This window comes from Lacerta agilis, chromosome 1, assembly GCF_009819535.1.
Source record: "Lacerta agilis isolate rLacAgi1 chromosome 1, rLacAgi1.pri, whole genome shotgun sequence".
Lineage (NCBI taxonomy): Eukaryota > Metazoa > Chordata > Lepidosauria > Squamata > Lacertidae > Lacerta > Lacerta agilis.
This window is the reverse complement of record NC_046312.1, coordinates 63,005,418-63,026,216: the sequence shown is the minus strand read 5'-3', so window position 1 is coordinate 63,026,216 and position 20,799 is coordinate 63,005,418. Positions and strand designations below refer to the sequence as shown.

The following is a 20,799-nucleotide window of genomic DNA, read 5'->3' as shown; positions in this document are numbered from 1 at the left end:
TGAAATTTTCATTTTTTGCTAAGCAGTAATATGTTAAAAGGAACGCGGTGGTGCTGTGGTCTAAACCACAGAGCCTAGGGCTTGCCAATCAGAAGGTCGGTGGTTCGAATCCCCGCAACGGGGTGAGCTCCTGTTGATCGGTTCCAGCTCCTGCCCACCTAGCAGTTCGAAAGCATGTCAAAGTGCAAGTAGATAAATAGGTACCGCTCTGGTGTGAAGGTAAATGGCATTTCTGTGTGCTGCTCTGGTTCACCAGAAGCGGCTTAGTCATGCTGGCCACATGACCCGGAAGTTGTCTATCGGCTCCCTTGGCCAGTAAAGCAAGGTGAGCGCTACAACCCCAGAGTCGTCCGCGACTGGACCTAATGATCAGAGGTCCATTTACCCTTTACCTAATACGTTAACGGAAGAAAAAATGATTAATAAACAAATTAAATAAATAAATATTAATTACAATAGATACGTTTTGAGTTTAAGGTAGTATAATTGAAGCAGTTATTGCATGCACTGCTTCCAGTTCTGAAAACTGGTCATATAATAACCCAAATTCTTAATGCCATTATAGGATGTGAGACGAGTACCTGGAGTAGCTCCTATGATTGTTAGATCAGCAGGAGACACAAATGAGAAAAGACCTTTCATGTGTGAATATCCTGGCTGCAATAAACGATATTTCAAACTGTCTCATCTGCAGATGCATGGAAGAAAGCATACAGGTAAGTTTTTTAATTGACTGCAAAAATTGTCCCTAGTTAGAAGTCTGATTCTGTGCTTTGGTGTTCACTGTACTGGGAATTGAACCCATTCATATAAAATGGCTATTTACATACCAACAGCAAAAGCAAGTGCTGATTTGCATAAAATTCGCATAGGTTTATAGGTATGCAAATTTATATACAAATTCATATGATAATACAATATATATATAATAGGAAAGACTATGACTAGGTGACCTTTGGGCCTTCTTACTGCTGATGGGGAACTTCAAGGAACTACTGTGGTTTTTAATTAAGACTTGGAGTGGACCCTTCAAGTAGAAGACTCCTTCAGGCAGCAGAATACATGACCATGCTGTGTTCATAATCCCTCCAACATGGGGCATTGTAGGGGTCCTTGGGCAAAAAAGAGCAAGATAATCCTTCAATAGTCACCTCTAATAGGGATGCGGTGTGTGCGTGTGGTTGCTTTGCACATACAGCACAACTGAATGACTACCTTATTTGTCAGGCATGGCTTCACAGATCTTGAAGGGTTTTTTTAAGGAAAAAAATGCTTCTGTATATCATTCCAAATTAATGATTTGTATATGATGTTTTTCCAGTGAATTGTGCTTGATAATACAGATATATATATGGGGGTGGAGCTGGGTGTGCTCCATAAGATTCCTCTTTCTCATCACCTAGATATTTATACATGACTGGCTTATTACATTTCCTGCAGACTGCTCACTCAGATAGTGTTACCCACAGATGGATTAGAAAACATGCAGAGCTCGGATAGAAAAAATGGAATTCATATCAGCATTTCTTAATGTTTCAACACAGCTTTTGCTGACTTCTCATGTGCCCTTTAGCTGCTTATTGAGTGCTTTCCTGGTTATTAACAATGCCATTAACTGAAACATATAATAATAAAAGGCATCTGGTTGATTAGGAAGCTGAGAAATACAATGGGGAAAAGCAATATAAACAATACACTGGATTAAGTGGTAAGATTTCAAGGAGCTTTCAATCACCATTAACATGACCCAGCAACTATGATTTGTGTTTTTGAAGGTTTTCTGGAAATTAGTGTATGGTTTGGGAGTCTGGAAGGAATGCAATTTTGCGCTTTCCAGCCAAAATGACCCCCCCACCTTCTTCCCCCGTGCACTGTTCCAAGGATTCGCCTGATCCCACCCCCCACATGAAGGGGGGGGGGGAAGCCCTATTGCACAAACAGAAGTCCTTATGCACTGACGTGACTCATTAGTAGAATGCCACTTAGTTTTTTAATCAGTGAAGTGTGCTACTTTGTACCCATCAAAGTTTTCTTCTCAGCAAAACTGTAAACATGTTTTGCACATAACAAACAACCGTATAACTGGCACAGTTCTTGCAACAGTTTTTCTAGTTTTGAAAAGCAAAATTTCATTAATTTAACAAATTTATATTAAAGATTTTCTTTGGAAAGTCATGGCTCCTTCTCCAGGGAAGGATACAGAGTGTGTAAATTAAACAACCATCTCTTCTTCAGAACATTTGCATAAGTCACTGTCACAAACCTGATGACCTGGAGCAGCTCACCCCAGTTCATACTGGGTCTTTGTGGTTCTTATTACACATTCTTTCATGACCAGACCATTTTGTTCCCACCAATCACTGTAGACTGGTCTTTTCCAATGTAAGGATTGCCTTTAGATTTAGCTTATGAAGTTGTTCTCTGTGAGTATGCACTTTCTGGGTGTGCAGTCTTTCCCATCTCATCCAGTACTCCATTTCTCTTCAGAACAATAATGTTTTTCAAGGCCCATGGATATATTCATGAACTTGGAGAACTATACCAGTTATGAGGTATTGTACTATGAGAGAAAAAGTATCAGCACATATAAACTCTTCTGTAAACTGGATGCCAACTTTTCAGCTCTGGCTATACATTAGGATGGCTACACGGTAGCTTGAATGACAGCCTACACCTGCTGAAAAGCCATTTTCTACATAGGTATTAAAGGTGCAGGAGCAACATCTTCCTTTTCTGGTCATCCTATGCTGCACTGATGCAAGTTGCTGAGTTTGCTGCAAGCACACATGCACATACCAAGCTAAGCTGAAGATCAGCATTCCCATAATTACACCTCGATTACATATAACAGACAGCATCTCCTTGGTATGACTGGTTTCTCGCTCCCCTTCTATATAAAAAAGAAACATTCTTGAAGATGCGATTGTGCTTCATGACTCTTTTACAATCAGGCAAATGGATGGAATTCAACATTGAGCTAATACAATTGTTCCATCAATGCAAGCATTTCTGCTTGCTAGATTGAATGACCTCTGCTTTTCTCTCCCTGTGAGTTGTTCTGGGGGTTCTCCTGACTCTCCAGACCTGATGGGAGTGGAGAGGAGAAATCTCCACCGTGCTGGTGAAACTCATTGCCCTGCTTCCTACTAGCACAATTATTTAGCAGAATCTGGCCCCAAGTCTTTTGCACCTTAGATTTGGGACCAGATAGTGGGAAGATAGCTGTGAAGATGAACCTTCCAGGTGTTTTCCTAATTAAGGGTAAAAGTAAAGTACCCCTGACCATTAGGTCCAGTCACGGATGACTCTGGGGTTGCAGCGCTCATCTCACTTTACTGGCTGAGGGAGCCGGCTTTTGTTCCGCAGACAGCTTCCAGGCCATGTGGCCAGCATGACTAAGCCGCTTCTGGTGAACCAGAGCAGCGCATGGAAACACTGTTTACCTTCCCACCAGAGCAGTACCTATTTATCTACTTGCACTTTGATGTGCTTTCGAACTGGTTGGTTGGCAGGAGCAGGGACCGAACAACGGGAGCTCACCCCATTTAGGGGATTTTTAACCGCAGACCTTCTGATCGGCAAGCCCAAGGCTTAGTGGTTTAGACCACAGTGCCACCCGCGTCCCTGTTTTCCTAATTACCAAAGGCAAAAGGGACAGGAAAGGAGATTACTGGTGTTCAATATGGGGATGTCCCTTAAACTTCACTTTTTTGGGCCCTTATCAGTCTGCTGCCTCAACAGAATAGAATGAAGTGGTTTAGCCTTGAGGAGAAACGAGTGGGAGACAGCTCTCTGGGGAACATCTGCTATTTCCTGGAATGTATGCACCGAGTGTAATCTTGAGGCCAGTTTAAATTTATAGATAGCTAGTGTATAAAAAAAGTATCATGAATGGGGTTTTCTACATAACCACAAAGCTCTTTGAAAAATAAATACACACGGTCATTCTTCCTGTAGATGTTTCATAGCTGGTTTATCAGGTATTCCCCATTGAGTGACTTTCCACAAGTTTCTGTTGCTTACATTTTCAGTGGTAATAGTTTGATATCTGTCTTCACCTTTTTGGAAGGAGATGGGAATAGGTTTTTCTGATGTTCAGCACATTAAATTTACCATGCTCTAAGAATAATTTGTGCACCCAAGCATGAATGCACAGTAGCAGCAGTCTGCATTATGGATTATGGATTATGCATTATGGATAGATATGTGGTGGTCACCCTTAATCTATGGCTTTCAGTAGGTCAGATGTTGCTCATCTGGTCCCCTTGTGTGCTGCTGAGCAAGTGCTTTCTATGAGCCCAATCTGCATTGGAAAGTGTCCAGAATTTAGCGTTGTGCTTCTGGCATCTCATATCTCAGCATGTGTCTGAATCCTGATGTTTACTAGAAATTCATAGGTAGCTAGTTATAGGGAGGAGGGCAGTAGCCCAGTGGCAGAGCACATACAAATTGCATCAGAAGCATAACAAGATGCCCCATGTTATCATTCAACAAAGTGCTTGGGGCCTAGCATACTTCTTACACTGAATAAATATCAAATAATAGTAGCAATAGCTCAAGAAGAACACACAGAAGCTGTAAGATTTGTAACAATGCCAAACGCCATTCACACATTGTACATGGTTTGCTATTCAGCATATAATTCCTGACAAGTGAACTGTATGACACTCATGTTTGTATTTATGGGAGTAAACTTGAAACATCTTAGGTGTATAGGGTTGCATCTGACTAAGTCATACTCAAGAACAGTGCTTTTTTCTAAAAAAAATATTTAGGGATACTCTCATTTTGTGTCAAGAAAAACACCATTTTATAGTTCAAAAATAAATACAGTAAATAGACAAAAGTACAAAGATTCACAAAATGTTTAGGGGTATGTGTACCCCTGTGTACCCCCAGTAAAAAGCATTGCTCAAGTGTAGACCCACTGAAACTAGTGGAGGTCAATGGATTTTAATGGATTTTAATGGATTGAGCATAATGGATCTACTTTGAGTATGGCCTAGTTGGATACAACTCATGAAGTGTGATGACGTCCCTGGGTTATTGAAACATTCTTGATTACATAAGTGGCTTCATGCATGTTTTACATCAAAATCTAATTTGATTTCCTACTGACGAAAGTTTCTATTCAGAAATGCAGAGACTTGTGAAGATAGTAAGATTCTGAAAAGGGTAAATGACATATTCTGTTTGAAAACATTCCCACACATAGATGAATGACAGCAGAGGTCTGTAGCAGATGGTTGCTGTAGCTTAACTTGAGAAAGATATAACAGTTCCAGTAAGCCTGATAATAACAGAAGACCATTGTTTGCAATGCGGAAGCAGTGTGAAATGTATCACTTCATGCTGCTCAAATGCACATGCTTTAGAACTGCATTTGCACTGAACTTTGGAGACTACAATCTGCTCAGTGCATTCTGTTCCACCAACATTTTCTGCCTTAAATCTGCCAAGGCTTCAGCCTTCCTCACAATCAGTTTTAAGGCACAGCAATTCCTACGGGAGACCTTGTGGCCAGATTTAAAAGGAACCGTTTTAAACACATGTGACAAATATAACTTTTTTCATAAATAAATTAATCTGAATGGACATGGAAACAACCCATTTTGGGTTTTAAAAGCCAGTAAACTCCTTTGGGTGACTTCCACAGGAAGCTATAAAGATTCTCTTACAGATATCCAACAGAAACATTTAGATATTGAACTCCTTGCTTTCAGTGTAAATGTGAAAGAGCAGTTAATATGGGTGATGTCGCTTGCCATTTGGAAAAGACATAACGATGTTTCAAAGCAGTTGCTTTATGGCATGCAAAAACAACTCTTTTTAATAAGAATAAACCTAGTTTACAAAATAATCATATAGCATCTTGAATAAACTAGTACTGATCCAGTGTTTATTAGCCCTGAAGAAATGTAGAAATGCATGCTACTATGCAGGATTCATAGCTGTGTGGTCAGAGCATATGCTTTGCATGAACAAGGTTCCAAGCCAAATCACTAGCATCTCTAGAAGACAAAAGGGATGCAGGGGAACCCAGCCTGAAACTCACTGTCACTCAGAGGAAGTCTGCTTTGCATTTGTAACAAGTTAGTCCTTCAGGGTGGCAGCACCTGAACTTTGGAATTCCCTGCCTATTGATATTAGGCTGTCACCATCACTACCCTTTTAGATGCCTGCTGAAAACGTCAGCTTTGGCAGGCCAATCCAGACATAAGATTGTGTTACACCTGTTCTTAAATCTGCTTCAGATGTTTTATTGTTCTTTATTGTTTTTAGATTTTTTTCCCTTTTAAAAATGAGTATAATATGTTTTCATTTTACTTTTCATCTTTTTTAAAAAAAATCACAGATGTGTTTGCTCCCCTGGGCTCCTTTGGGAGGATGGATGTGATATAAAAGCAACAAAATGAATAATCTGTGCTAGATGCACCCATGTTCTGATTCAGTACAGTATAAGACAGGTTCATATGCATTCCTCTGTTTCTGATGAACATCTGAATTGACCATTGACTATAAATATCTTACCAATACACATTTGCCTGTTTTGCTTTAAATGCAGTATTTTTTGTTTGTTTGCTGTTTTCCTTCCTTGGCTATCAAAATATTGAAAAGTTGGGACATTACAAGTAACAAGCACATGGCATTTCTGTCTCAAGATTGAAAACTGGTATGAAATGACTTATTGTGACAGACTGAGGCATGTATAGAGTTACCATATTTCATAAGCCTCTTGCCTGCAAAGGGTCAGAACAAAGACTGCCACCACTCTGGATGTTTATTTGGCCTCTATAGAAAGCCCTACTAAAATCTCATATGAATTGAACCCCAGTATTTTTTTAATTTTTTATTTCTTTTCTAAATCATTTGGAAGGTTCTATTAGACATGGTTTCTTACTTGCCAGTTGAAGCTACAATCCTTTATGCTGAGAAATGGAGACTGAGCAATGCAGCATCCATAGAAGAATTTGGGAAAATGCCCTTACGGCAAAGTTGACATATTTTACTAGATCTAGAGAACAAAATCAAAATCACAGATAGGACAATTTTGGGGGCAAGATGAAGGCACGGCCTTTCTTCCAACAAATGTTATGGTCTCACTATCTATTAATGTTGGAAGAAAATAAGCATATTATTTATGTAACTTTATCCTTAGTTATTTTTGGTAAATTGCTGCTTGTGATCTTGAATTATTAATCACTTCCAGTACATGTTGACCTTCTTCAAAAATAATAAAATAAAATAAACCAAAACCAAAACGAAACATGGGCCCAGCTGTGGCTTAGATAGACAGTGTCTGAATATTCTCAAAAACATAAGATGCAATTAAGAAGTAACAAGAGTTCTGGTCATGGAATGAGCTATGAATCCATAGAAGCTCCTGTTCAAAGTGATTCTCCCTTACACTGCAGTCTCCAGTAACACCTCTCACTCTCATTTGGAAGGTTCCCTCTTCCTCCGAGCAGATTTAAGGGGGCTCAAAGGGCTACTGCAGGCACCTTCTCCCCACCATTCAATAAACAGGAGTGTTCTGTAAGTGGACCTTCATTCATGCTTCGCTTGGATCCAGCCCACTGAAAGCCCCATTATGCAATCGAAAGTCCTCGTGCAAGTCTTCTGCTGCTGGGGTTGGTTTGGCGAATCCCACCCTTGGTACTTAAAATCTACAAGGTTGTCAGAACAGCTTTTAAACTGATTTCTGATGGCAGAAAACCGACAGAATCTGACAAACATCTGTTTTAACTTACTTTGCATTAAGTACACAGATGGGGTAACTGCAGTATACGTAAGTTGTCGTATCCATAGTATTCATATACTGGTAGCAAAATAAACTGCTTTGCCACAGTTCAGATGTGACTGCATACCCAATTCTTCCCATGCAGAGATTTTCCTTGAAAATGACATATAAAGCACCCCTGCTACAACACAGATACATTACTAGCCTGCTTTAAATGTGTATGTGATTGAAAATTGTTCTAGTGTGTTCGTATGGGCATTAATTTTCCAACTTTATTCACATTTTTCAAATGAAACTTGTTCTCCCTAAGGTGAAAAACCGTATCAGTGTGACTTTAAGGACTGTGAACGAAGATTTTCTCGTTCAGATCAACTCAAACGACACCAAAGACGACATACAGGTTTGTTGCATGCCTTGGCTTTTGAAATTTGTAGCAATTTGCAGTTTCCATAACCTAGAGTTTGAAAAATTGAATTCTAATTCCTTTCTCTTCTCCTTACCCCTGTAATTCAGGATTATGGGCTCATGTGTCATCAATTGTTTGGATACATTCAAATTTAAACTGCAAAAAAGCAGTTTATTGAACATATGCAGTGGATATTTTCATGTATCATTAAAATTGTAGCATGGCTAGCAACACTATCACTTCTGTTTTGGGGTGAATCAAAAAGATTTGTGCTTTTGGTACTTATTGTTAGATGCAGGAGAATCCAATTGTTTTTAAGATGAATCAATGCAAAGAACAAATATGTTGTCCATTGATACAGGTGATCCTGATGAATAATCCTGTGAAGTTATGCAAACTTCACTAAGTAGAAACATTGTTATTTGGAGAGCCATTACATGCATTTATACATTTTATTTACATGCATAATTTATAATATATTATTAATGCAAACTGAATGCCTGATGACTTTGATGTCTTTATTCTGGAATTGTTAAATCAGTTGTGAAAACCCTCTTGTCTGTGTCTCAGTATTTCAAACAAAGCAGCAGATTATATTGCTATTTTGCTTTCTTGGTTTTCTTGACAACAGGGATGGGGAAACTTCATCAGATCAAGCATCATGCTTCCTGATAGGCCAGGCATAAAAGTGGGTGGTTCAATGGGTGTGACCTGTGCCTTTGTGCAGTAGGTCACATTTGAGCTATGCAAAAGTCAGAGAGACCTTTCATCAAGATGGCTGCTTCTTCAGCTGTGACTGTTCCTGTACAGAGAGAGCCTAGCCACAGTGATCCATGCTCTGGTAACCTCCAAGCTGGACTACTATGCTGCATTAAACACTTCATTTAGTGCAAAACATGACTACTAGGTTTTTAAAGGGTACAGCCAGAGCAATTTATATTAGACCTATGTTGGAAGACAAGTATTGGTTGCCTATTTCCACCTGAGCCCAATTTAAAATGCTGGGGTGTATTTTTGAAGAAAGTAGGAACCTCTGAGCTGCCAGTCTAATTTGATCCAACTGGCTAGTTTGGTTCATGAGATGGCTTTTGTCAGCCCAAACATCCACCTGCCAATCACCTGACACCAGGTATGCTTACTGTGGCCACCAGAAATGAATTTTGTGCAAGATGCACTTTTCATGGCACTGTACATTGTAAACTTTCAGCTGCCCTGAAGCCCCCAATTTCAAAGGCTGGTTCTAGGAGCCATTTCCGTTTGGCACCATTTTCAGCTGCTCAGAGCAGTACACCGTCAGGAACAACCTTCAGCACAAAACAGAACATCTGGTGCAGTACTCTTAACATAGCTACACTGAAGCTGCCTCCTCACTCTTTCTCATCAGTTAGAAAAAGTAAGGACCCCCCCTTCTGTTCTTTCCATTTCCCAGTGAGTAAACATGCACACACACCCTTTTAAGAGTTAGTAGAGGTGAAGTTATGGTTCAAATTTGTTTGGCCAGAATGATGTGAAAGTAGCAGCGCTTTGATTGGATTGAAAATCAACTCATACTTGGGAAAGACCCATGGAAATCAGTGGTCCTGTGAATGGGCAACAATCCTGAGCATTTTATATGTTTGTTTTAAGAAATAATGATGCAGAACTTTCTGTACCAAATTTTAGAATATCTGGGGTTAACATATATAGGGTTGTACCCAGTAGTGCCTTTGGCTTAGTGCAGGCATCACTAGCCATAGACTTGGGGGCTTGATGCAGTCACCAAGCAAATATTGGGGGACCCCAAACACTCCACATATTTTGTGTTGTGCCAAAAAGAAAAATAAAGAAAGTAGAAACAGTGATGTGGTGGATAGTGAAGTTTAACTCTCTCTGTCCAGCCCAGCACTCTTGATGGTGATACAATCCAGCCCCTCCTCAGTCATCAGATCAATCATGTTGTGCTGGTCCCAAGGGTGATCCAAGAGGCGAAGTCCAAGTCCAGTCCAAAGTCCAAAGAGTCAACGAGGGGTCAGTCCAATGTAGTCGAGGCAGGGTGCAGGGCAGGAATCCAGGCAGGGTCAGGAACAGGAACACAGGCAGGATCTGGCAAAAAGCAATGTTGCTTCCGCAACCTGGGGTGGGATCTGACTGCCCTTTTATCTCTGCTGAGGTAATGGCCGGTCTTGATCCCCCGATGACTCACCACCCTGTTTTGCCCAAAGGTGAGCATGCCTCCTGCGAGTACTCAGGTCTCTCCTTCTCTCAGACCTTAGTCTCTGCACCTCGGGAGACGCCGGTGGGTTACTAGACCCAGGGGCCGCCTCAGCCTCTCCTGACCCAGCCGGTAGTGGAATAGCTGTCAGTGATGTCCCAGCTGATGGCAACGAGGTATTCTCTGCATCTGGAGCCAGCACTTGGCCCAGCTGGTGCTTGTTGCAGGGGAACCTGAGCAGACTGAGGCTCTTCAGGATCAGGCCCCAGACTAGGTTCAGCTGATGCCTGCGGCAGAGGATCTGGTGCGGACTGAGCCTTCTCCGGTTCTGAGTCTGAACCCGAGTCCCAGGCCATCACACATGTGATGACTAGGGAGGGGGCAAGAATCCCCCATAGCTAATCTACAGGGGGATGAAGGGGGATGTGCCCCGTGCATTTGCAAATGAGAGTGTGGGGCAGCCACATCAACTTTCAATTACGCCCACAAGCAGGGGTGTACCCAGGGGTTACTCAGGCTGGCCCCTGCCAAGGGCGCAGGCCCAGGGAGGTGCAAAAAGTGGTTTGTAGTGACCAGAAGCCCACCCGCATGCTCCCTGGGCAGGACTTCCACTACTCCGGGCGGCCAGGTGAGGCACACAGGCTCCTCTGAGCACATTGGCAGAAGAATTTGGTCACTGGTGTGAATCGTCACATCTCTGCAGGGGGCCCATCCCAATTGGCTGGTGGCACTATTAGAAGTGTGAGTTGAGCACCCAGCAGGGCTTGGAGGGAAGAAAGCTAAAGAGAGTGGGCGAGAGTTGCAGGAGGAGGAAAAAGGGAGGGAGGGAGGAGGAAGGATGCAGAAGGGAAAGCAGTGCGTGGAGGGAGGGAGAGAGGGAGGTGAACCAGTGGAGGAGGAGAATGTGGGGAGATGGAGCAGAGCACACCCAATGGAGATGGCCATGGAGGAAATCACTGGAGGAGTGTGGAAGCAGGGGCGTCGCAGGGGGAGCGGGGGGGGGGGGCGGGCAGCGCCCCTGCTGGGGGTGACACATCGGGGGGCCGCCCCGCCCACTGGGCTTTTTTTCTACAATTTTTTTAAAAATTCTTTTTAGGCTATTTTCGGCACTGCCGGGGTGGAGCCGCAGGGGCCGCCAGCGAGTCGGGGTGTCACCCCCCTCGCTGGCTGCTCCTGCGGCTCTGCCCCGGCAGTGCCAAAAATAGCCCCCGCCCTCCAGCGGCTTTTCGCGGGCTGCAGAGGCTCCAAAAACCCACGCCCGGCACCCCCCGGGGGCAGGGCGTCGCCGTGTGTGCGTGCATCATGACGCACACACCGCGATGCCCCGCCCCCCGGGGATGCCGGGTGGGAGCTTGGGGAGCCTTTTTGGGCTGCAAAGAGTCCCGAAGCCGCTGCTGTAGCACCCCCTTTGTGCTACAGCAGCGGCTTCGGGACTCTTTGCAGCCCCAAAAGGCTCCAAAAGCCCCCGCCCGGCATTCCCCGGGGGCGGGGTGTCACTGCGTGTGCGTGCGTCATGACGTCATGACGCACGCACACGCTGTGACGCCCCGCCCCTGGGGGTGCTTCTTGGCTTCCCGCCCCGGGCCGCCAAGGGGCTAGGAACGCCCCTGTGTGGAAGGCAACAAAAAGCAAACTTTTGGAGTTTCTGGTCCATGGTCTCTCCCGGCTTCGGAGGAACCAATGTATCTCCTACCAAGAGTGCAAGGGATGGGTGGTTGGGTGCTGATACAGCTCCTTGCAAAGGGCGCAAGAGAGCATAGGCATGCTGCTGTCCACACGTGGCATGTGCCCCTCTCCCCAGGTTGGTCAAGGATGAATGTATCCCTCAGACCAAAAAAGGTTAAGTACCCTTGTTTCAATGGGTAGTGTGCCATCCAGTTTCTCCAATTTACTTCACCACTCCATGCCATATCCCATACTGTCCCAGAAGTCTCCAAACCCTCAGGAGCAGCTTTTTGGAAGGGGGTGGGGAAACTTAACCAGGAAGGGAGTGAATAAAAGAAAAGAAAATGCCTTGGTTTGTGGAAGTGCTTTCTGCAAGGGGAAATACACCATTAAACATTTTTTGTGGGCATCAAACATTTTGTTAACCAATACTAAAACTTTAGGCTTGGTGATGAAGGACATGAAATATTGTGCTTAGCTTTATGGCTGGTTAGCTCTTTTGTTGGATAGCATATCTTTTGCTGGATATAGAAAGTAAACTTCCTAGGTTAAAGCATATAATTGATGGATCCTTTTTTTTTTAAACGTGTTAGGAAAATATGTAGTCGAAACAAAATTCCTTCCAGTAGCACCTTAGAGACCAACTGAGTTTGTTATTGGTATGAGTTTTCTTGTGCATGCACACTTCTTCAGAAAATATGTAGAATATTGAACAAAAGTAAATTTCAAATTTAAATGAAATAATGCCCCAAACACTAAGCTGCAAAAATAATCAGCACCAGAGGGTGTTCCTCATTTGCTACTTTTCAAGCTACAAATCTGGTAGTGAGTTAATCCTTGCTTGCTTTGCCAGGAACAAAGGCACTGTGAAAGCACTAACTGGAGAAAGAGGGTTGAAGAAAGGTTATGAAGTTGAGAAGCCTGATTAATGACCTTTGGGATGTGTAGGCATGTGCAAAGAGAAAGATTAATTTCGGTAACTATTAAACAACAAAAGCAAAGCAAAAATCCATAGTTTGGAGGTCATAAGCAACTGGTGTCCCTCACTCCTCTGAAAAGGTATTGGAACATGGGACTAGACTTCTTTTATCTATTTAGGTGTGAAACCATTCCAGTGTAAAACCTGTCAGAGAAAGTTCTCCAGATCTGACCACCTGAAGACTCACACCAGGACTCATACAGGTAAAACAAGTGCGTATACTTTTTTCCCATTTATATTTTTAAATTTATTTTACCTGAATTGATTCTGCTACGTTTTAAATGCATATGGTAGTTCCAGAAATTAGTGAATGTAATAAGAGGCATGAATTAGACAGAGCTATCACTACCACATGGTGGAAAAGTAAAACTCAAATAAGGGTGCAAAAAAAAAATGCTGAAAGTTTTAGAGCTTTTCTAGGTGATATTGGCACATTTCTTTTGGTGCTATATGGAAATGTACTAGACAAGTGATCCTGCTTAGTCCATCCTATGAAGCTTCGTGTGCCTTCACCTGAACATTAAGTATTTGAAAAATAGTGGCAACTGCACTGAAGCTGGAGACTGTAGGATCATATTTTGAAAGGAATGTAAAAATCATCTGCTGCTTTCATTAATGGGTCATCTACAAAAAATTCTTAGAAGTTTAGAGTGGTGTTGCCACTACAAACAACCAATCCCCCTCTTGGTATATCTCTGTCAGGACCACAGCTCGGCAGAAGGGGCGATTTAGCTTTCACCCTGCTCCATTTTCTTCTAAAAATAAAATAAAAATCATATCCTGCAATACATAGCTTCTGTTTGTCCCCAAAGCTGCCATTTTCTGCAGCTCTGGAGGCAAGTTGCAGCTTCAGGTAGGGGCAATTTTCAGCAGCGCAGGATTGCTGCCAGAGGAAGAGTTAAACCCTACTCCCTTGTGCTAAAGTGCTGATCTGAATTGTGGCTTTGGTGCTGCATGAGATTAGTGTCGGATTTAGGGTGCTGCAGGTGGTTTTCCTGCACAGGGAGCAGAGGCGAGGGGGCACTAAATAATAATTGTAATTTTAAAAAACCAATATTTATAAGCGTACCTTTTAAGATCCACAAAAAGCCACTGAACCAAAAGGAATTGTTGTGAAATATCAGAAATAGAGGGTGGCGGCAGCAATTTTTGTCCTCGCTTAGGGAGCCACATTGCCAAAGTTTGCCTCTGATGGGGTTCAAATACACCATTAACATAGAACGTAGTCCGCTCCTGAAAACTGCAGTGCATAGAGTACTAGTTATGTCACCTTTGTGCTGACCTGTTCTTCTGAGGTTGGATGCCTCTCCAGTACTGTAGTGTTATGATACTATGGTGTTCATTGCTGAAAGTTGGTGGGGTTGGGATGGCCAATAATAGGCTGCCTTCTAATGTGAAAAGGAAGCTGAAACTGGCTTAGCCAAGAGTAGAAGTTGCCCATTCCTTTGTTTAAAAGTGAGTAGCACTTCTTAAAGATTATTGTTGATTTGGTTGTTTTTATTGTTTAATGGTAATTATCTGTAAGCCGCCTTGTGAACATTTCCCCATAAGGGCATATAAATCTGCAAACAAACCATAAACAAATAACTGCTTTAAACTAGGCTACTACAACAGGAGAATATCATTCCATAAGTCTCAGTTCTGTATAGATTTTGAATGTTCATTTCGCATTGAAAAGAATAATAGAAGCTATTGCCCAGAGTATGATACATAGGGGGATGAAGCAGTTCTCCTGCTGAAGCAAACTAGATCTACTCCTGAGCATTGCCTGGATGGAAGATCTGTTGGAGACATAAATAAGGCACTCTGAGCTTTTTTGGAGGCAGAGAATGGTGTATTCATTTAAATATTTTTAAATGAAAAGTAATAGAAGCTAAGAGCACCACCCATCTCCCTTTGAAATCACTGGGCTAGACTCCAAAGACCTTGATGGAGCACCATATATTTAAAAGTTAGGGACATGCTTTTTGACATTTTCTATTTGCTAAGAAGGGATGGGCCTAGATGATAAAAATTCATCATATGACAGTTTAATAACTCTGTGTTTTGTTGACAGGTGAAAAGCCTTTCAGTTGTCGGTGGCCCAGCTGTCAAAAAAAATTTGCTCGGTCTGATGAATTGGTCCGTCATCATAATATGCACAACAGGAACATGACTAAACTTCAACTTACACTTTAGATGTTTCACACTGTCTGTACACCAGATGGACCCTATGAACTACTGCAAACATTTCAACCATTGTCTGTCGAATCTTTAGGAAATCTCAGATGCCTTCATAATGCGGTTGAGACAAGTTAACTAAACTGTAGGATAATGTTCAGTATAGGCCTCTGCTTGGAATTTTGAACCTTCCTATTCCAAAACCTCGATTTGTAACATTATTATATAATTACAAGTTGACTATGTTATACTTTAAATATTATGATAGACTTTAGCTATGTATATTTGTTCTTTCCTTAAAAGGTTTTGTACTTTTTATTTCTTACTTGAAATTTGCAAGTGCAAGCTAGTGCTATGTCATGCTCATATATAAATGATTGGTATGTTTGAAAGTCTGTTTCATGTATACTGTGTGCTTACTGCAAACACTGAAGTTTCAAAATACTGCTGCAGTCCTGTACAAATACTGAGTCAATTTTAGTAATCTTTGTACTGCCCAAATGGGACAATTTTATATCGTTCTGTGAATCTTCAGTGTCAACCATTCCAATATCTTGCTTGCAATCCTCAGAGTTGTGGGTGCTCTAGTAGTTTCTTATATGCACATGCAATTCATCTGGGGGTTGGATGCACACTTTGATGTACACCAGAGCCCCACAATTCACATAGGCTTGTGCAGTTCCCACAATTGTTTACACTGAAGAGAGGGAAAACAAAGGGACCAGTGTGGCTGGTTTCAGAAAGTAAATAAATAGATGTATATGGGGGAGGCCAGGACCACACAACGCCTTTCCACAACCTGTGCATGCTCAGTTTAAAGTCTGCACAGAACCTATGAGCATATAAGTATATATGAATAGGCTTCTCTATGTGCGATCGGGAACCTTCATTTTTCAGGATTCCTGTTCAAGTGGCGAGAACCCTATACAGTGATATAATCATATGTGTTATGCAGACTGGTAATTGAATGTGCCTTAGGTAGGAGCAACATTTAAATGAGAGATGCTTCTTGTCCTCCTCAGCCATCACTGAGTACAATATTTTTTGCACCCCAATGACTTGGTTCCTAACCGACACAATCGTCCTGCTATTGGAGACTTTCTTTCTCCTCCCCTATTGCCTTGATGAAGGGCAATAGAAAGAAGTGCTGGTATACATGCAGTCTTCTAAGGAAGCTCAAACAATAAGTTGCATTGGACTTTCCCTCCTATAGGAGACTATGAGAAAGAAAAACAAAGTACAGTATGTACAATCTGCAAGATCACTAGCTTTGCTTCTAAAACTGGTAAAGTTAGAGGAACTGATATTTTTCTATACTGAAAATGAAAATCTTGCATTGAAGTTAACTTGTTTTAACACAAACAGCATTAATGTAGAGAAAATGTATGTTTGTTATTTGTATTTTGAAGCTGGTTTAAATTTCAACTTTTTAATGTTAAATATTCCACTTTGAGATACAGATCCTCACACAAAGTAAAGTCAGTATCATTGTAAATGTTTAGGATTTGTTTAACATGCAGCCATGCTGGTTATATGGCTAGCAAATTGTGTAAAATAAAGTTAAAGTTGAATTCAAGAAGAGGCTGGTCCAGAATTTCCATTAACATATGGCTCTTAAGCTACACAAATAGCTCTTAAGTGACTTGAACGTCTTCTCATTTACAATTATATGTGCAAAAATAAATGCCCAATGTGAGGAAATATATTATTTCAGGGTTTAGGGGTTATTATTTACGATTAATTGTTTGAAGTGGTGTATATATGTCTATAAATATATATCTAATAATGTATTGCTCTTAAACAATTAAAATTAGAAAGTGAACAAACATAATTTAGATGCATCACGGTTCAGATGTTGCTACAAGCTATTGATACCACAAAGACTGTAACCTGCATTTTTCACTGAGCTTTCAATTAAAGCCCGTTTAAAAAGAAACAAATAAGAGTCCAACAGATGTCTTGTTTCATGGCTGGTATTAGGTTTCAAATTTCTTCTCCAATCGTGTTGACCTCTTTTTGTATATAAAAGGTACCACCAGAAGGGATGACCACTAGTTAACCTGCCCAGGTCTTGACCACAATTTATCCTTCTCACTGGGGAATTGTACTGACAACAGTATCAAATTTCATATTATGTTGTGGAGAGTTGGTTCACTCTTCTTCCCAGATACTTGCAGCAGTTTTCCTTTAAGAGAATGACCCACAGGCCACACTTGAATTGGTCTCATTGACTTCTGTGAATTATCTTTCCCTACTTTGGAATAGACAAACCCAGATAAGGATTACAGTCTCACTACTGTTAATCATATCACCACACAATCCCAACCTAACCATGGCCGAGTGCATTCTTATTTTTAACCACATCTGTATCCCACATTTCTTCCTATCAGCTCAGGGTGGTGTACACAGATCTAGGCTATCTCAGTTTATCCTCACAACAATCCTGTAAGGTAGATTAGATTTGGAGAGAGTAAATGTCTGAAGGACACATTGTGACCTTTGAGGCTGAGTGGGAATCTGATCTCCACAGACACTCTAATCACTACACTATATTGGTTTTCCATTTCCTTGCAAGAGTGCTGAACTAAATTTTCTGACTAGTATCTTTGGCATAGTAATTATTATCCAGCTCCTTTTCAAATCTCAGGGAATGCTCAACATGAAATGACTACTATAGTAGGAAGTTATTCATACTGGCCTGCTCCAAGGTGGTGCCTTCCAAATGTTTTGGACACCAACTCCCATCAATCTCAGCCAGCATGATCAATGGCCAGGCAGAATGGGAGTTGTAGATTAAAATATCTGCAAGGCACCACATTAGGAATGGTTGTCTTATATAATTATATTTAATTTACAGTGGTGGTGTACATTTCACCTATGCATTTCACATATTACCAAGATGTATGATTTGCCATCAAGCATACACTCAACAGGGAATGGTTGCTAGTCATAGTTCCTTGATTAGAGCACCTGCATCATGATACATGTTTGCAAATGGACATTTGTTGTTGTGCACTTTAAAAATATTAGGTATAAACCAAAAAAAGAGAGAGTCTGAAGTGACCCTTATTTCCAGCACTTGAATCATTGTGCATAATAAAGTATGGATATGGGCAACAAATTTATTATTATTATTATTATGGACATTAACTTCTTCTTCTTCTTCTTCTTCTTCTTCTTCTTCTTCTTCTTCTTCTTCTTCTTCTTCTTCATACCCCACCCATCTGGCTGGGTTTCCCCAGCCACTCTGGGTGGCTTACAGCACATATAAAACATAGTAAAACATCAAACATAAAAAACTTCCTGATAGAGGGCTGCCTTCAGATGTCTTCTAAAGGTTATGTAGTTCTTTGTCTCCTTGACATCTGAAAAGAGGGTGTTCCACAGGGTGGGCGCCACTACCAAGAAGACCCTCTGCCTGGTTACCTGTAACTTCGCTTCTTGTAGTGAGGGAACCACCAGAAGTCCCTTGGAGGAGGATCTCAGTGTCCGGGCTGAACGATGGGGGTGGAGACCAGGTATACAGCCAACTGGATTTTTCCACAGTAATGGATAATATATTATAAGGCTTGGTTGGTGCATACATGCCCTTCATTACTTTTTTTTTAAATCTTGCAGTTTATCTGGATCTGTATGTTGTTGGCATCCATCTGTCTTGAGACACAATGAATGAAGTTAAACTGCTGTGTTAGCAGCACCAAAGTGGCATCCCCAGGGTGCAAGCCTGGGCAGCGAGTATGGAGGTCCTGGGCTGCCCAGACATCAAGACCCCCATCTTGGTCTGACTGATGTGGTCCAAAGGAAAGCATAGCTATACCTTTGGCAGCAGCTTGGCTGCAGGGGTTGCCAGAAGAAGGCATACAAGGCACCATCCCACTGTCTTAAGGACTCTGCTTCAGATTTGTGTTGGGTTTACTCCTTAGCCTTTTCTTCTCTCAAAGATATCCTGCAAGGCAGCAGTGGTTTAGGATCAAAGTTTTCTTTCTCCTAGGTAGGCTACCTTCCCAGGTTGACAAGCCCTATCTGTCCCTCACTTGCCTCTACTGCACTCGCAGAAACTGCTTTCTTGACCTTTGGACCTGCTATTGTTCTCATCCATTCAATCCACCGGAGCCTGCTTCACATGCAGTAGATGCCCTAACTCACTAAGGGCTTGAGACTCATCAGCTACCCTCACTTGGTTTAGCTGGCCAGTTGAAGCTGTTCTCAGGGTGTGGCCACTGTAACATGCTGACAGCCTATAGGAATCAAAGGTGACAGCTGAGTTCAGGGTGAGAACCAAAGGTGGACAAACTACCCCAGATGTAACACGACACACATCAGAAGTAGGGTGCGTGTGTGTATCATTTCCCCCATGGTAATATATAGAACAAAGAGAGCAAACATGATGAGGCTTATGCTTTCTGTTACTGTTTACTGATGCATCTTTTAGGATACGCCAACAGTTAATTCTTCAAGTCCTTTCTTACATAGGGATTGAATCATCTTCTTTCAAGGGAACAGTGACTCATTTGTATTAGCCAGCTTTATCTTTTGCTGTCAGGAGACAGTAGGCCTCTGGAGAAACTCATAACAAGAGTGGCATTTCAAAAGTCATATGTTTAGCTGCTTATGCATATTCACAGGCACTCCACCCCCATATTTATTTATAGATATGGATTGGAAATAGATACATGCACAACATATGATTTCCAGATTATATATCCTGATGATTCAGGTAAAAATGCCATCTTAAAAAGTTTAGAATTAATAAGAATGCATGCATTTAATATATTGAGGATGGTTTGGTTTTACCTTGCATCCCAAACACCTGCTAAAATGGATTTATGCTACAAGTCAAAATGCACAATAGTTAAATAATTTTAAGAACTTGTTTATGATGAATAAAACTGACACTTTGAGAATAAAATCATAAAAATGTTTTCATCTGGGTTGTCACCAATTGAAGAATTCTTAGTCGAAGAATATTATGAGATTATAAATACACTGTTTTGAGTTCAGTGGCATTTATTGGTAAGTATGAACATATGCACACTTATCTGAGAGTAAGCTCTGTTCGATACTATAAGGCTTGCTTCTGAGTAGCTAGGTATATGTTTGCACTATAAATCTGCTTAAATCTGCATATATATATATATATATATATATATATATATATATATACACACACACACACATATATACTACAAGAATTCTGAAAGTTACTTTTTTTAAAACCATTTCAGTAGGAAAGGGTTGGGCAGATCAAAGCACCCAGGCATCCCGCTAAGTAGGTGGGTCACCATAGGGACGACCTGTACCCATTCAAAAATTCATCTCACCTTAGCAGTGAGGACCCAGGTGTCACCCCAGATCATTATTTTCCTTACTCATAAGTTTAAGGCATAAACTACAAGAATTCTGAAAAGAAAAATCTCATTTTCGATGATGCCTCTTCCAAAATGTGCAATTATATGCATGTCTACTTAGAAGTAAGTCCCATTCTCTTCAACAAACCACACACACACACCCTCTTTCCTGTAGCTGCAGCCTATATATACCTCCCCAATACAGATCTGTTAATGGGCATGAATAGGATTGCGCTGGAGGAGACTCTTGAGAGTCCTATGGAATGCAAGAAGATCAAACCTATCCATTCTTAAAGAAATCACCCCTGA

At 41.4% G+C, this 20,799-nt stretch overlaps 1 protein-coding gene and 1 non-coding gene across 2 annotated transcripts in view; one reads left to right on the top strand and one right to left on the bottom strand.

The window, feature by feature from the left end:
- Positions 1 to 15,537, top strand: part of WT1 (WT1 transcription factor) — a 63,794-nt gene extending 48,257 nt beyond the window's left edge. The window contains 4 exon segments of the mRNA XM_033151565.1: positions 566 to 716; positions 8,052 to 8,141; positions 13,102 to 13,185; positions 15,039 to 15,537. Coding sequence (XP_033007456.1) covers positions 566 to 716; positions 8,052 to 8,141; positions 13,102 to 13,185; positions 15,039 to 15,160 — 447 coding nt within the window. The 3' untranslated portion in view covers positions 15,161 to 15,537.
- Positions 15,538 to 20,378: 4,841 nt separating this feature from the next.
- On the bottom strand, positions 20,379 to 20,528 carry LOC117061676. The gene has a single exon (XR_004428122.1). It is a non-coding gene; the product is annotated as a U12 minor spliceosomal RNA (small nuclear RNA).
- Positions 20,529 to 20,799: the final 271 nt, after the last annotated feature.